This window comes from Trichosurus vulpecula, chromosome 2 (genome assembly GCF_011100635.1).
Source record: "Trichosurus vulpecula isolate mTriVul1 chromosome 2, mTriVul1.pri, whole genome shotgun sequence".
In the NCBI taxonomy this organism is placed as follows: domain Eukaryota; kingdom Metazoa; phylum Chordata; class Mammalia; order Diprotodontia; family Phalangeridae; genus Trichosurus; species Trichosurus vulpecula.
The window spans coordinates 36018804-36033151 of record NC_050574.1 but is presented as its reverse complement, the minus strand read 5'-3'; the positions used below and the strand labels follow the sequence as shown (position 1 = coordinate 36033151).

The 14348-nt window shown below is 51.1% G+C and overlaps 1 protein-coding gene across 2 annotated transcripts in view; it reads left to right on the top strand.

Moving 5' to 3' along the window:
- RYR1 (ryanodine receptor 1) overlaps positions 1-14348 on the top strand; it is an 89891-nt gene that overhangs the window by 34202 nt on the left and 41341 nt on the right. For both annotated transcript variants that reach the window (XM_036743163.1, XM_036743164.1), the window contains exons 35-53: positions 623-892; positions 1026-1226; positions 1915-2026; positions 2160-2306; positions 2681-2954; positions 4056-4170; positions 4461-4593; positions 4685-4779; positions 5172-5307; positions 5474-5660; positions 6697-6805; positions 6907-7027; positions 7161-7330; positions 8798-9018; positions 9944-10034; positions 12180-12320; positions 13182-13345; positions 13489-13567; positions 13896-13985. In XM_036743163.1, coding sequence (XP_036599058.1) covers positions 623-892; positions 1026-1226; positions 1915-2026; positions 2160-2306; positions 2681-2954; positions 4056-4170; positions 4461-4593; positions 4685-4779; positions 5172-5307; positions 5474-5660; positions 6697-6805; positions 6907-7027; positions 7161-7330; positions 8798-9018; positions 9944-10034; positions 12180-12320; positions 13182-13345; positions 13489-13567; positions 13896-13985 — 2856 coding nt within the window. The remainder of the gene's footprint in view (positions 1-622; positions 893-1025; positions 1227-1914; positions 2027-2159; positions 2307-2680; positions 2955-4055; positions 4171-4460; positions 4594-4684; positions 4780-5171; positions 5308-5473; positions 5661-6696; positions 6806-6906; positions 7028-7160; positions 7331-8797; positions 9019-9943; positions 10035-12179; positions 12321-13181; positions 13346-13488; positions 13568-13895; positions 13986-14348) is intronic.

Sequence of the window (14348 nt, the reverse complement as noted above, 5' to 3'; positions counted from 1 at the left end):
CCCTCCATCTATCTGCCACTAATTCTATCCATCAGTCCCCTCCATGTTTCACAGCCTCTAACTCTGAGCACAAATCACTTACTTTTCCATCATTCGCATCATCCATCAGTCATTCACCCTTGCAGTTGGTTACTTTCTCCATCTGTTGTTATGCACTCTCTCCATCAGTCACTCCCTTCCACTGACAGCTCTTTCTCTGATCATTTACTCTCTTGACCTCTCTTCTTCTCATAGTTGCTCATAACATCCTCTGGTCACTCACCCCGTCCATCACATGCAGCCTTCCTACCCACCGAGCCCTGGCTGGGTGACTACATGGGGAGGGCTTGTCGGACTGACCCAGGGAGGCTCAGTGACCCAGAGGAGCTCAGTGAGGGAGGAGGCCTACAATCTGAGAGACTTTCCCAGGGGAGGGAAGGCAGCTGGGCCCCAGAGGATGGAAAGGGGTGGGAGAGGGGAATGGGATCTTGTGTGGGACAGGGAGAAGACAGGCCTGGGGAAGCAGAGGTTTCATGGAGAAGAACATGAGTAACATAGAATGAGGAAGGAAAGGGACAGCGGCCTCTAATGGTGGAAGCCTCAAATCCCACACTGAGTGACCAGTCTGGAATTGGTCCCACAGGTGATGGGCGTCTTTGGGGATGAGGATGTTAAGCAAATTCTGAGGATGATTGAGCCTGAGGTTTTCAAGGAAGAGGAGGAAGAAGAGGAAGAAGAGGAGGAGGATGAAGAAGAGAAGGAAGAGGATGAAGAAGAGGAAGAAGAAAAAGAGGAGGAGGTGGAGGAGGAGGAGGAGAAGGAGGAGAAGGAGGAGGAGGAAGAGAAGGGAGAAGAAGAAGCTGTGGAGGAAGGACTCCTTCAGATGAAGCTGCCAGAGTCAGTCAAGTTACAGGTGGGTTGAGTGGCGGTCCTAGGGCCCAGTCTTGTGCCAGCTTGCTGTGGCCACAGGGCCCAGGTAGGTCAGCTGCTGCCAGATGGGCATGGGGTCTGGCTGCCCGTGGGTTCATGCTTTCTCTGGCCTCCAGATGTGCCATCTGCTGGAGTACTTCTGTGACCAGGAGCTACAGCACCGTGTGGAGGCTCTCGTGGCCTTCTCAGAGCGCTATGTCAACCGTCTTCAGGGCGACCAGCGCAGTCGCTATGGCCTGCTCATGCGGGCCTTCACCATGTCTGCCGCGGAGACTGCCCGGCGCACCCGAGAGTTCCGCTCTCCACCCCAAGAGCAGGTGCCTGATGACCTGGCCCTCCAGCCCCCTGTTCTCTGGCCCCTATCTCTTCCTTCCTGCCCCACTGACCCTTGACCCTCCAGCCCCTTGCTCTCTGGTCCTACCCCTTCATTCCCCACCCCACCCCTGACCCCTCTCCTCTGGCCCGTACCCCTTCCTTCCTGCCCCCCCTAACCCCTGATCCTCCAGCCCCCTCTTCTCTGGCCCCATCCCTTCCTTCCCACTACCCTGACACCTGATTCTTCGTTTCTTGGCTCCCAGGCCCTTTACTCCCTGTTTTCTGAACCTTTGTCCAGTCCTGGAACATAATAGGTGTTATATAAATCCTTATTCCCTTCCCTTCTCTTTCCCTTACCCCTACTCCCAATTTTCCACCCCCTATTCCTTGAATCTGTTTCTCCCTTCCCTGACCCATGACCTCTGACCCTCATCCCCTGTTCCCTGACCACCGACCTTTCATCCTCTCCCCTGATGTTCCCTCTGCTGCTCCTTGACCACTGGCCCCCCATTCACAGCACTCCAAACCTACTCTGACTTTCTAGCCCCACCTACACATTGACTTCTGACCCTCTAGATTCCCTTTCTCTCACCTCTGAGCTCCTACTGCATGGCCTTTGACCTTCCTTACAATCCCTGTCCTCTGACCCATTCTGTCCTCTGATCATTCAGACTCTGGTTTCCTTTCCAGATCAACATGCTTCTGCATTTCAAAGGTGGGGAAGATGAGGAGGATTGTCCAGTCCCAGATGAAATACGACGGGAGCTGCTGGATTTTCACCAGGACCTGCTTCTGCACTGTGGTGAGGAGGGACACCCTTCCCTAGACCTCTCTTAGAGACTCCCCCTACTCCCCATCCCCTGGAAGAGCCTGGCTTCCTCCTAGGTCCCCTCCCCCCAGACCAGGCTAGCTCACACACTCCTTCCCCTCCTTAGGCATCCAGCTGGAGGGGGAGGAAGAGGAGGTGGAAGAGGAGACCACTCTGGGAGGTCGGCTGATGAGCTTTTTGGAAAAAGTGAAGCTGGTGAAGAAGAAGGAGGAAGAGCCAGAGGAGACCCCTGCTCCTGAAGAGAAAAAACCTGGTGAGAAGGAAAAGCCCAGCCCGGCCCTGCCCTGCCCCCTGAGGGTAGGCATGACCAGCCTGGGGAAGTGCCCAGCCCAATAGGGAAACATGGTACATCCAAAACACCAGGAGAGATAGCAAGAAAAGGCAGGGAGCTGGGAAGGCAGAAACAGATTCAAGGAATAGGGGGTGATAAAGTAGCAGGTGGGAGGAGGGAAGAGGGAGCAAGAATATGTCAGCCTGGGATTGTGGATAGAGAGCCAGCCTTGAAGCCAGGAAGATGTGGGTTCAAGTCCTGCTGCTGACCCAGCTTGGCCCCTATGCCAGGAAGTAGGTGGGGGCTGGTCTGACCCTTCACCCTATCCCCACCCACCCTTGCCTTTGCCTCCTCAGAGTCCTTGCAGGAGCTCGTCTCTCATACCATGGTGCTCTGGGCCAAAGAGGACTTCATCCAGAACCCAGAGCTGGTCCGGGCCATGTTCAGCCTCCTCCACCGCCAGTATGACGGCGTTGGGGAGCTTCTTCGTGCCCTGCCCAGAGCCTACACCATATCCCCATCCTCTGTGGATGACACCATGAGCCTCCTGGAATGCCTGTGTCAAATCCGCTCCCTGCTCATTGTGCAGATGGGACCACAAGAAGAGAATCTCATGATACAGAGCATTGGGTAACTACCCCCTCCTTCACCCTTGCCTTGAGCTAATAGCCGTCCATCCCTCCCATCCCCCACATCCTGACCTGCTGCTACTGCTGCTCTCTGGTCTCTCTTTCCTCCTTGTTCTTGGGATGAATGGCCTGAGACTAGGGAAAGGGGCTGAGCCTAGGATTCCTTGGCTTAGGGAACTCCCAGGTGAGGACATTCCTCCTACCGATGCAGATTAGCACTTTATAAATATTTTGTCTGTCCCTCATCATAACCCTGTCTGCACTCTGCAACATAGAAAGTTGCCTACATCACAGAAATGTTATGTGACTGACCCAGGGTCATACAGCCAGCACGTCTCAACAGTGAGGCTTGAACCCAGGTCTGCCTGGCTCTAAGGCTGGTTCTCTGTCCCATATATCAGGCTGCCTCCCAGATGAGCTCTTCAGGCCTTTCTTGCCTTAAATCTATCATCTTCTGGTCCTAGGTGCCCTCTGAGATCCTTTCCAACTCCAGGTGCCCTGATTCCATGTGATTTCATCCCACCATATCACCACTGTATTCTCATCCCAGCCTTCTATCCCTGATTTCTCTCCCTAACCATTTTCTTCTGCAGTGTGGTAGGAAGAGTTACAGACTTGGAGTTAGGAGGACCTGGGCTGAATCCCAGTTAGGACATGTATTAGCTGTATGACCCTCAGCAAAATCTTCCTAAACTTCCTTGGATCTCAGCTTCCTCCTCCATAAAAGGGGGTAATAGTAGCACCTATCCCATGGGGTAAGGGTCAAATGAGGGTCAAATGAGATAATATTTGCAAAGTACTTCAGAAATTGCCACATAAATAAATGTTAGCCATCATTATTAATTATTATTCCTCACCTTCTGCTACTGTCTTCGTGGCCAACTTCAGGACTTTGAGGTCCCTAGGAACTGATTCTCTGACCTTCCCTGGTCCTACTTACCTCTTCCAGGAGTCTGACCCCACCTCTTTCCAACCACCCATAACTGACCAGAAAACTATCTCCAGAATCCCAGCCCAGGCTCTCTGTTTCTTCCTCTCCACCTCAGTCAGTGGGCCAGGGACTTGATGACTCCAATAACCCCATCTCCCCTTTCTTCTGCAGGAATATCATGAACAACAAGGTTTTCTACCAGCACCCAAATCTGATGAGGGCTTTAGGGATGCATGAAACAGTGATGGAAGTTATGGTCAATGTGTTAGGAGGGGGAGAGTCTAAGGTAAGTCAAGACTGGGACTATTGGGAAGAGAAGTCTATCTAAGCATGATACAACTGAGGGGAAAAGGTTTTCACAGCCCAGGGTTATAGGAAAAATAAGATTCTCAGAAGCTAGGACTTCAGGGGAAAGAAGACTCCCAGACTTGAGACTGGTAAGGAGGGGGGAAAAAAAGAGCCTGGGGATGTTGGAGGAGAGGCTTCTCTTAAGACAGGTTTGGGGGAAGAAGACTCACAGAACTTTGGCCAGCTGGGGAGAAGGCTCTCGCTCACAGTTGCCTGTCCTACCTTTAGGAAATCCGCTTCCCCAAGATGGTCACCAGCTGCTGTCGGTTCCTTTGCTATTTCTGTCGCATCAGTCGCCAGAACCAAAGGTCCATGTTTGACCACCTCAGCTATCTGCTGGAGAACAGCGGAATCGGCCTCGGTGAGTTCCCTGCTGCCCTGATGCCCAGCCCCATCCCCAGGCCCTCCATGTCCCTCCCCAATCCTAAGTCATCCTTCTGTCTCCCATGCAGGCATGCAGGGCTCCACTCCACTAGATGTGGCAGCTGCTTCCGTCATAGACAACAATGAGTTGGCCCTGGCTCTTCAGGAACAGGACCTGGAAAAGGTAGAGATTCCTTGGAGCTGCTATGTCCTCTGAGTGACTCCCTTGCCCCAACCTTCGCCCTGTGGCTTGAGGGATAATATGACTCTTTTAGGAAAGTCACTCCTCCACCCAAAGATGAGATTGGGCTCCATCCTCTGAAGGCCACTGGCCTAAGGGGAAGGGATAGCACAGCTTTGTCCTCAGCAAGTGCCTAGTCTTAGGGAGAAACACAGCCCCTGTATGCAGGCAGGCCACATGTAAAATAAGGCAATGGGATTCATAGCAACCTCTAGTCTAAATCTGATGATCCAGTGAGAGTCCTGACCTGTATGTGCATGTGTGTGTATGTGTGTGCACGCACGGGGGCCAGGGAGCGGCCTGGGTGACCCCATCCCTCTACCCTTCCCTTTCAGGTAGTCTCATACCTGGCTGGCTGTGGCCTCCAGAGCTGCCCGATGCTGCTGGCCAAGGGCTACCCTGATATTGGCTGGAACCCTGGTGGTGGGGAGCGCTATCTTGACTTCCTCAGATTCGCGGTCTTTGTTAATGGTGAGGACGCAGGAAGTAAGGGAACAGCAATCCAGGCAGGCTCCATGGAGGATGGGAGGAAGGCTGGGAAGGGATTGTGTCTTGTCAGGCCATGAAGTAAGGAGGGCAACTGACTGACCTCTGAGGCCTGAACTCTCTGCCCTTCCTGCCTACCCAATGCTCACAGGAGAGAGTGTGGAAGAGAATGCCAATGTTGTGGTGCGTCTGCTCATCCGGCGCCCCGAGTGCTTTGGTCCAGCCCTGAGGGGAGAGGGAGGCTCAGGGCTGCTGGCTGCTATGGAAGAGGCAATCCGGATCTCAGAGGATCCTGCTCGAGATGGCCCAGGAGTCAGGAAGGACCGGAGGCGGGACCAGTGAGTAACCACAGAATCCCAAAATTAAGAGCAGCCACCCCTTTCCCTCCCCCAATTCTGGCAATTCAGCAGATCTTAGCCTTTTCTGTGTCCTGGACTCCCTTGGGAGTCTGATGAAACCTATGAGACTCTTCTCAGAATCATGCTTTTAAATTCATAAAATAAACACACAGAATTACAGAAGAAACCAGTTCTATTGAAGTTCAGTTATCAAAATATTTAAAAAAAAATAAAAGTTCACAGACTCCCAGGTTAAGAATCCCTGGTCTAGTCATCCAATCCTCCTTGGAGGCCCCAAGTCATGAGGGGCTCGCTACCTCCCAAAGAGGTTTTGGACAGTGCCAGTTAATCTTTTACTAGCTAGCATTTACATAGTGCTTAAAGGCTTGCAAATAGCTTTGCCTAAATTATCTCATTTTATTCTCACAACAATCCTGGAAGGATGGGGAAACTGAGGCAAACAGAGGTTAAGTGACTTGCCCAGGGTCACAAGGGTAATAAACATCTGAAACAGGATTTGAACTCGGGTCTTCCTGTCTCTAGGTGCATCACTACTGTCACTTTTGCAACTTCCTGACTTCTGCCTGCCTCATTTTTCTCTTCAGTCTTCCCTCACTTCTGCTTTCCCACCTTCCCCAGGAGTCCTTTTCTGGTCCACCCCTCTTTCCTGAGATCACCACCCATTTATACTGTATACATCTTGTATGGATCTGGTTGTTTGCACATTGTCTCCCCCATTAGGCTGAGTTCCTTGTGGGCAGGAATTCTTCTTTCTTTATATAGGCGGTGGATAGAGCTCTGAGCCTGGAATAAGGAAAACCTGAATTCAAATCCAGCCTCAGAAACTTATTAGCTGTGTGACCTTGGGCAAGTCACCTAAGCGCTGTCTGCCTCAGTTTCTTCATCTGTAAAATGGAATGATAACAACACCTACCTCCCAGGGTTGTTGTGAGGACCTCATAAGATAATATTTAGAAAACACCTAGCACAGTGTTTGGGACATTGTAGGTGCTTAATAAATGCTTGTTGACCTCAGCCATGGTGAGGAGGCCCCTGAAGAAAACCGTGTGCACCTGGGAAATGCCATCATGTCATTCTACTCAGCCCTGATAGACCTGCTGGGACGCTGTGCTCCTGAGACTCACGTGAGCATCAGGGTGAAGGGGGACAGCTGGCAAGGGTCATGCTAATGGGGCCAGAGGGGAGGGTCAAGGTCTGTGTGTCCCTGTTTCCTTCTCCATCACAGCTGATCCAGGCTGGGAAGGGAGAGGCTCTAAGGATCCGGGCCATCCTCCGTTCCCTGGTGCCTCTGGATGACCTTGTGGGCATTATCAGCCTGCCCCTTCAGATCCCCACCCTGGGGAAAGGTACAGGGCTCGGGTGAGGGGTGGAAATCCCTTCAAAGGGAAGATTGGAAGCAAAACCTCTGGGGATCAGGGATTTGGGGGCGGTTGAAGTGGATGGAGTCTAACGATGTTCCTTCTGGGTGCTCCCTGCTAGAAGGGGCCCTGGTGCAGCCCCGGATGTCAGCCTCCTTTGTGCCGGACCACAAGGCCCCCATGGTCCTCTTCCTGGACCGCGTCTATGGCATTGATAGCCAGGACTTCCTACTCCATGTGCTTGATGTGGGCTTCCTGCCTGACATGCGGGCAGCAGCTTCCTTGGACACGGTAAGTGATCCACTCCCCAGCCCACCCTCAGATCCCCCAAACACTCTTTTAAGGAATGCCTACCATATAACACTCCCTCATAATACTCCTTCAAATAAGAGGCCAATATAAAACCCCCACAGAATGACCACACACAACATTCCCTTACAGAATAGCCCCCCTGCTAAATCCCCCATGTAACACCCTCATCATGACACCAGTACCATACAACAGCCCCACACAGCCTTCCCACTGGCCTGTATAGCATTTTTTTAATATTTGACATTTTTATATCTCTTTCATTTCTCCTTCCTCCCCCTTCCAGAGAGACTCCCTTATAATAAAGATTTAAAGAAAAAGAAAATAGTTCAGCAATACATCAACCAGATCAAACAGTGTATGAAATACTCCCCAGCCATAGTCCCCTGCACCTTTGGAATAAGTAGAAGAAGGTGCATTCTCCCATTTCTTTGGGGCCAAATTTTAACACTAAAAAAACTATTTTATTAACACCTTCCCATCCCCATATTATTGTCACTTCCTCTCTTTCAAAAGAACCCTCTCTTCTAACAAATAAATACCCAAGCAAAACCAATTGATACGTTGATCACACCTGACCATGCACACCTCATTCTGCACCACCACCTCTCTGCAAAGAGATGGAAGCCATGTTTCCCTGTCAGTCCTCTGAAGTCACCATTGGCCCCTGTGCTGATCAGAGTTCTGTTTTCTTTCCCTGTTATTTTATTTCCTATTGTTGTGGTTATTGTATAAATTATTCTCCTGGTTCTGTTTACTTTCCTTGGCATCAGTTCACCTGTATAGCATTTCCACATGATACCCCTGGCTAACTCTGTCTAGCCAACACTCCTAACACAGTTCCAGGTCTTGCTCCATTTAACTCTGCCTATGTGACCCCGCATATTGATAGCCCCCATATAAGACACTCCCATATCTCACCTCTTTGCACCCCCCATATAAGATCCTCATATGACCCTCAAGCCATAGCTTCTCTTTGGCCTCCAATGTTAACAGCCTCCTGCGTATGACCCCTGTATGACCACCATGCCACACCTTCTCTTCAGTCCCTGATATTAACAGCCCTTCTATATCCCATGCTCTGACACCCCCGCCCACCATATTAACCACCTTTTGCATTTCAGCACCTGCATGCTCTATCACCCCTTCCCCTGTGTAACCCTCTGATAATATTCCCATTTGAATTCTCATGTTAACAGCCCCCAACAGAACTTCCCTGTATAGTAGCCCCCAAAGATCCCCCAACTCTGCTCTTCCCCTTCCCCACTCAGTAACAACCCTGGGCCAGCGAAGTCTTGGGAAGGCTCCAGATTAAATATAGCTCAGTCTCTTAAATGAATCCCACACCCGACATTATTTCTGGGCCTCGGTCTCCTCATCTGTGAAATATGGAGCTAGGCTAGGTGACCTCTCCCAGTTGTGGATCTGTGACCCTCCAATGTCCTTCAGGCGACATTCAGCACCACAGAGATGGCCCTGGCCTTGAACCGCTACCTGTGCACAGCTGTGCTTCCTCTCATCACCAAGTGCGCCCCACTCTTCGCGGGCACAGAGCATCGTGCCATCATGGTGGACTCCATGCTCCACACCGTGTACCGCCTGTCCCGAGGGCGCTCTCTCACTAAGGCCCAGCGAGATGTCATTGAGGACTGCCTTATGGCGCTCTGCAGGTGTGTGGAGGGGCAGAGCATTCTGCTGAACATGGGTGTGACAGGAGGGAGAAGAGGAAAGACCAGAGCCCCTGGGGAGGCGGTGAGGGGGCCACAGCCTGGGATCCCAGCACCAGCCAGAGAGACAGTGATGGGGAGTAGTCAGAGAGAGGGCTCGAGTCGGAGCCAGGAAGACCTCAATTTAAAACCCCCTGCCCGCCCCTGCCACCTCTAAAGTGTGACTCTGGGCAAATCTTAACCTCTCTGAGACTCAGTTTCTCCATCTGCAAAATGGAGATCATACCTTTAATGCCCACTTCTCAGACTGTAAGTTATAGGACACAATCAGCGGACAGAGGTTTCACACCAGGAGTTCCTCACACCGATGAAATCACAGAGTAAGCTCGACCTGAATGTTAGTTATCACCATCATTAGTATTGATATTATCCCTGAAAAAAAAATTCCTACCTCATGGGTTAATATAAGTCTCAAGTGAGAAAGCCTGGACTTTATCATCAGCAGCAGCACCATCATCATCATCATTTTTATTCAGACTGAACCAGTCATTTCAATGACATAGTGAATGAACAGTGAAGAAGCAGCCTCTCCCAAAGCTCCCCCCACCCTGAAATATTACACTTTAAAAGTTAAATTTATTTTTTAATTACATATAAGAACAATTTTTAACATTCTTTTTTTTAATTTTGAGTTTCAAATTCTTTCCCTCCCTTCCTTCCCTCCCCACTCCCTGGGAAGGCAAGTGACTTGATATAGACTCTACAGGGGCAGTCACACAACCCATTTGGGTTAGAGGTGGCACCTGAACCTGTGTCCTCCCATCTCCAAAGCTAGCTCTCATTAGACCCCATCACTTCTCCTCAATGATAGCCATTCATACAATTACTGCTTTCATTAATCCTAACAACCCTTTGTTCCTGGCCCCAGGTACATCCGTCCATCCATGCTCCAGCATCTTCTGCGCCGCCTGGTATTTGATGTGCCCATCCTCAACGAGTTTGCCAAGATGCCCCTCAAGGTGCCTGGGCTTGGGGAATGGGAGAAAGGGAAGCTGTAGGTGATCTCTAATCAATGTGTATTCCAGATTGGTTGTAGGGATAGGGAGTGGACCTGTGATTTCATTGGTCTGCTCTAGGCGAACTCTCAGGTGAGGAAATTCTCTCACTCAGTGGAGCTTAGCACCCTCTCTGCAATCTGTGGTCTTAGAAAGCTGCCCAGAGGTACCCAGCCAGAAGTAGGACTTGCATCCAGATCTTCCTGGCTCCAAGGCCAGCCTTCTATGTACCATATCATGTTTCTGCTTATCAGTGGTCCCAGTTCTCAAATGAGCATATCCATTCATCCAATTCCAAGTCCATACATACGGATAACACACCTATGGGTGCAAAGCTCTGTACTGAGTGTTGGGGGAGATATGAAATGTGGCTAGGATGTTAGCCCTAAACTCATGGTGTCTAAACTCAACCACGGACAGATATGATGCGAGGTGGATGGGAAAGGTCAGTGTCGAACCAGTTTCTCAAAGAAGGTGGCAGGGAAAGGAGAAGGATCTGAATTGAGCTTTTATGTTTCATTGTTTAATTAAATTTAAATTTTTTTACTTAAAATTTTTTTTTATTTAAAAACATTTCTTCTTGCCCCCTTTCACCTCTCCATCCATATTGGAAAAAAAAAAGAGAGAAAACAGAGCCCTCGTAACAGATATGCATAGTCAAGCATAACTAATTTCTACTTTTTGAAGGATAGGGAGGAATTCAGTAGGGGGAGGGAGGGTGCTCCAGGCAAATGGTACTATAAACAAATGTGTGGAGGTGACCAGATCCTGGGGCATTTTGTGGAGGGGGGGAAGACAGGGCAATTGGGGTTAAGTGACTTGCCCAAAGTCACACAGCTAGTAAGTGTCAAGTGTCTAAGGCTGCATTTGAACTCAGGTCCTCCTGACTCCAGGGCTGGTGCTCTACTCACTGCACCACCCAGCTGCCCCATCCTAGGGCATTTTCAGTGTGTTAGGAGGCAGAGTCCCAATGCAAGAAGGGAAGCCTGGTGTAGTGAAAAAGGGTTTAACTTAAAGTCAGGAAGACTCAGTTTCAAATGCTGCCTCCAGTACTCTCTGTATCCCTGGGTAAGTCATGTAACTGCTATGGACCTCAGTGTCCTCATCTGTAGACTCCAGACAGGGTTGGGCTTCAGCTCCAAATCTATGCTCCTATGATCCTCTGCGTGGAAGGAAGTAACATGAGATGTCTGAAAAGTCAGGTTGGCGTTGTGTGTGTGTGTGTGTGTGTGTGTGTGTGTGTATGTGTGTGTTTTGGAGGGGGAAGGCAAGGCAATTGGGGTTAAGTGATCTGATAAATCTGATAAAAAGTGCCATCTGTTCCTTTACCTAAGTCACCAATTTAAAAAAAAATGGACAGGGACAAACACAGATCCCTGTGGCCCTCCACTGGAGACCGTCTTCCATTAATGCCTAATTTGGGGGCCCAGCCATTCAACTAGTTCTAACTCCCCTTAATTGTCTTTGCTTGCCAGGCTTAAATCCATCCACAAGCATTTATTAAGCAACTACCCTGTGCCAGGCCTTGGGCATCCCAAGACAAAATAAGAAACAGTTCCTGCCCTCAAGAAGCTTACCTTCTCCTGGGGTAAAGGACACGTGTGCAGATAAACATGTCCATAATCCTCTGGACAGGAGAGAACAGATTGGTGGGGCTCAGGGAGCAGTCATCACCAGACCTTGTCCCTTCACCTTGGCCCAGCCTCTGGTGTCCAGGCTGTGCCAGGGAGGCCACTAGGGGCTGTCCCAGTCCATGCAACGAGGGACCTGGAGTCAGGAAGACCTGAGTTCAAGTCTGTCCTTGACCCTTACTAAAGTCATGCCACTGCTGTCTGTCTCAGTTTCCTTATCTGTAAAATGAAGATAATAACAGCACCTCACTTCCAGGGATGTTGTGAGGATCAAATGAGAAAACATTTTAAAGCACTTGGCACATAGTAGGCTCTTATAAATACTTCTTTCTTTCCTTTCTTCTTTTGTTCATTCCTTTCTTCATTCCTTCTTTTCTTCCTTCCTTCTTTTCTCCCTCATTTCCTTTCTTCCTTCCTTCTTTCCTTCCTTCTTCCCTCCCTCCCTCCTTCCCTCCCTCCTTTTTTCCTTCCTCCCTAGCTCCTGACCAATCACTACGAGCGCTGCTGGAAGTATTACTGCCTCCCCACAGGCTGGGCCAACTATGGGGTCACCTCCGAGGAGGAGCTGCATCTGACTCGCAAGCTTTTCTGGGGCATCTTTGAGTCATTGGCCCACAAGGTGGGGCCCAAGAGGGGAGGCCAGTGGGCTGGGAGCAGGTGGAGGTCTGAGCTGTGGGGGCATCTGAGGGCATGGAGAGGCCAGTGGACTGGGAGGCAGCAAGGGACCCTAAACTGTGGGGGCCCCTGGAGGAAGCTAGTGGAATGGCAGGAACCCCAAGATGTGGGGGCATGGTGATGAGAAAGGCACTGGGCTGGGAGTGACAGCCGGGGGATCAAGAAAGAAGCAAGAATTCTGAGGGCAAGGTGGGGAGCATTGGGGACCCAGAAAGACAGCCAGCAAGACTCCTAGAGTTCAGCAGGTCAGGAGCATGGAGGGGGATGGGTCTCCTGAACTGTGGGGGTGTAGGGAAAAAGAAAAGGTGTCCATCAGGTTTGCGGAATTGGGAGCATTTGAGGGTTCAGCCTCCCTGGATTTGGGGTTCATGGGAGGAGCCAAAAAAGGGAACATTTATTTGACCGTCTTGGAAATTTGAAAATTTAGGGAATGGTGTCTTCAGGGCTATTGGGTATGGGAATTTGAAGCTGCTGGGTCCCAACAGCTCGGCATTCCCAAGGTGTTGGGTGTTTGCCTCATACTGGGGTATATGTGTGTGGGTGGGGGGGTCTCAGGGAAGAGGCAGCGTATCTGTTAGGTTCCAAAGCTGGACGGGTTAGGGGAAGAGAAGGGTATTAGGAGGATGTAGTTCTGGGCTCTTGGATGTGGGGATGGGGGGTAGGACTCACTGAGTGGGCCAGGGACTCGGGCATCCTGGATGGAGGGAGGAGGGTGTCTCAGGGAGGTCAGGGTCAGGCTTTCCCCCTCCTAGCATTGGGCAGGTCTGGGGCTCCAGCCTCACAGTGACCCCTTGGGCCCCCACAGAAATATGACCAGGAACTCTACCGCATGGCCATGCCGTGTCTGTGCGCCATTGCCGGGGCCCTGCCCCCAGACTATGTGGATGCCTCCTACTCCTCCAAGGCAGAGAAAAAGGCCAGTGTGGACGCCGAGGGCAATTTTGACCCCCGGCCCGTGGAGACACTCAAGTGAGGCCCTCTCAGGCGTGGAAGGAGGAGGGGAGGCCTTGGACTGGGAGTTGGAAGGAAGAAAAGCAGGGGCGGGGACATGTCTCTGGGCATCCCAAATCCCTCCAAACCCATCCCACTCACCACTCCCCTTCCACCCTCAGTGTGATCATACCTGAGAAACTCGACTCCTTCATCAACAAATTTGCAGAATACACACATGAGAAGTGGGCATTTGACAAGGTGCTGGCAACAGGTTTTTTCCAGACCCCAGAGGCCCCCAGATGCTCCTCCACCCTCCCCCAAACACCCTCCACATCCCCTCAGTGCTCCTCAGTAACCCCTCAAACCCCACTGAGATCCCTTCAGTCTAATTCTCAGGGGCTCCTTCAGGGCTTTCCCAGGACTCTTCCCCAAACCCCACCCAGCTCTTTCTCCCCAGGACCCCAACACAGGGAAAGGAATCAAGGATGTCCATCCAAACAACCTGCCCCTCCAGCAGACTCCCTCCTCAGGGCCCTGGGCTCTCGGTGGACAGGGGCCAGGCCTGACGTTTGTCCTCTTCCTGCAGATTCAGAACAATTGGTCATATGGGGAGAACATCGACGAGGAGCTCAAGACCCACCACATGCTTCGGCCCTATAAGACCTTCTCAGAAAAGGTGCCTGACTCCCCACCCCCACCTTGGGCCCTGGTACCCCAGTCTTGGACCCCAGGTGCCAACCTTGACCCCTGCTCACCTCCTTAATGATGCCATTCCAACTTCCATATTCAGATTTTTCCCCCACTTGGCTCTTCAAATCTTCCATTTCTCCTGTCCCAAGCCCCCCAGAAAACAGCTTCCTCCCTTCTAGCTCCAGACACCTACAATCTCTGACCAAGGTCCCCACTGTTCTATGTTTTCCAGGGCCCTGGATCATTCCCAGGGACAGGGATGCAGAAGGGAGGGTGAGAATGACAGATTAGGAGGGGTAGGCAGGAATCAGACCATAGATTAAGAGTTGGAAAGGAGGGGACAGCTAGG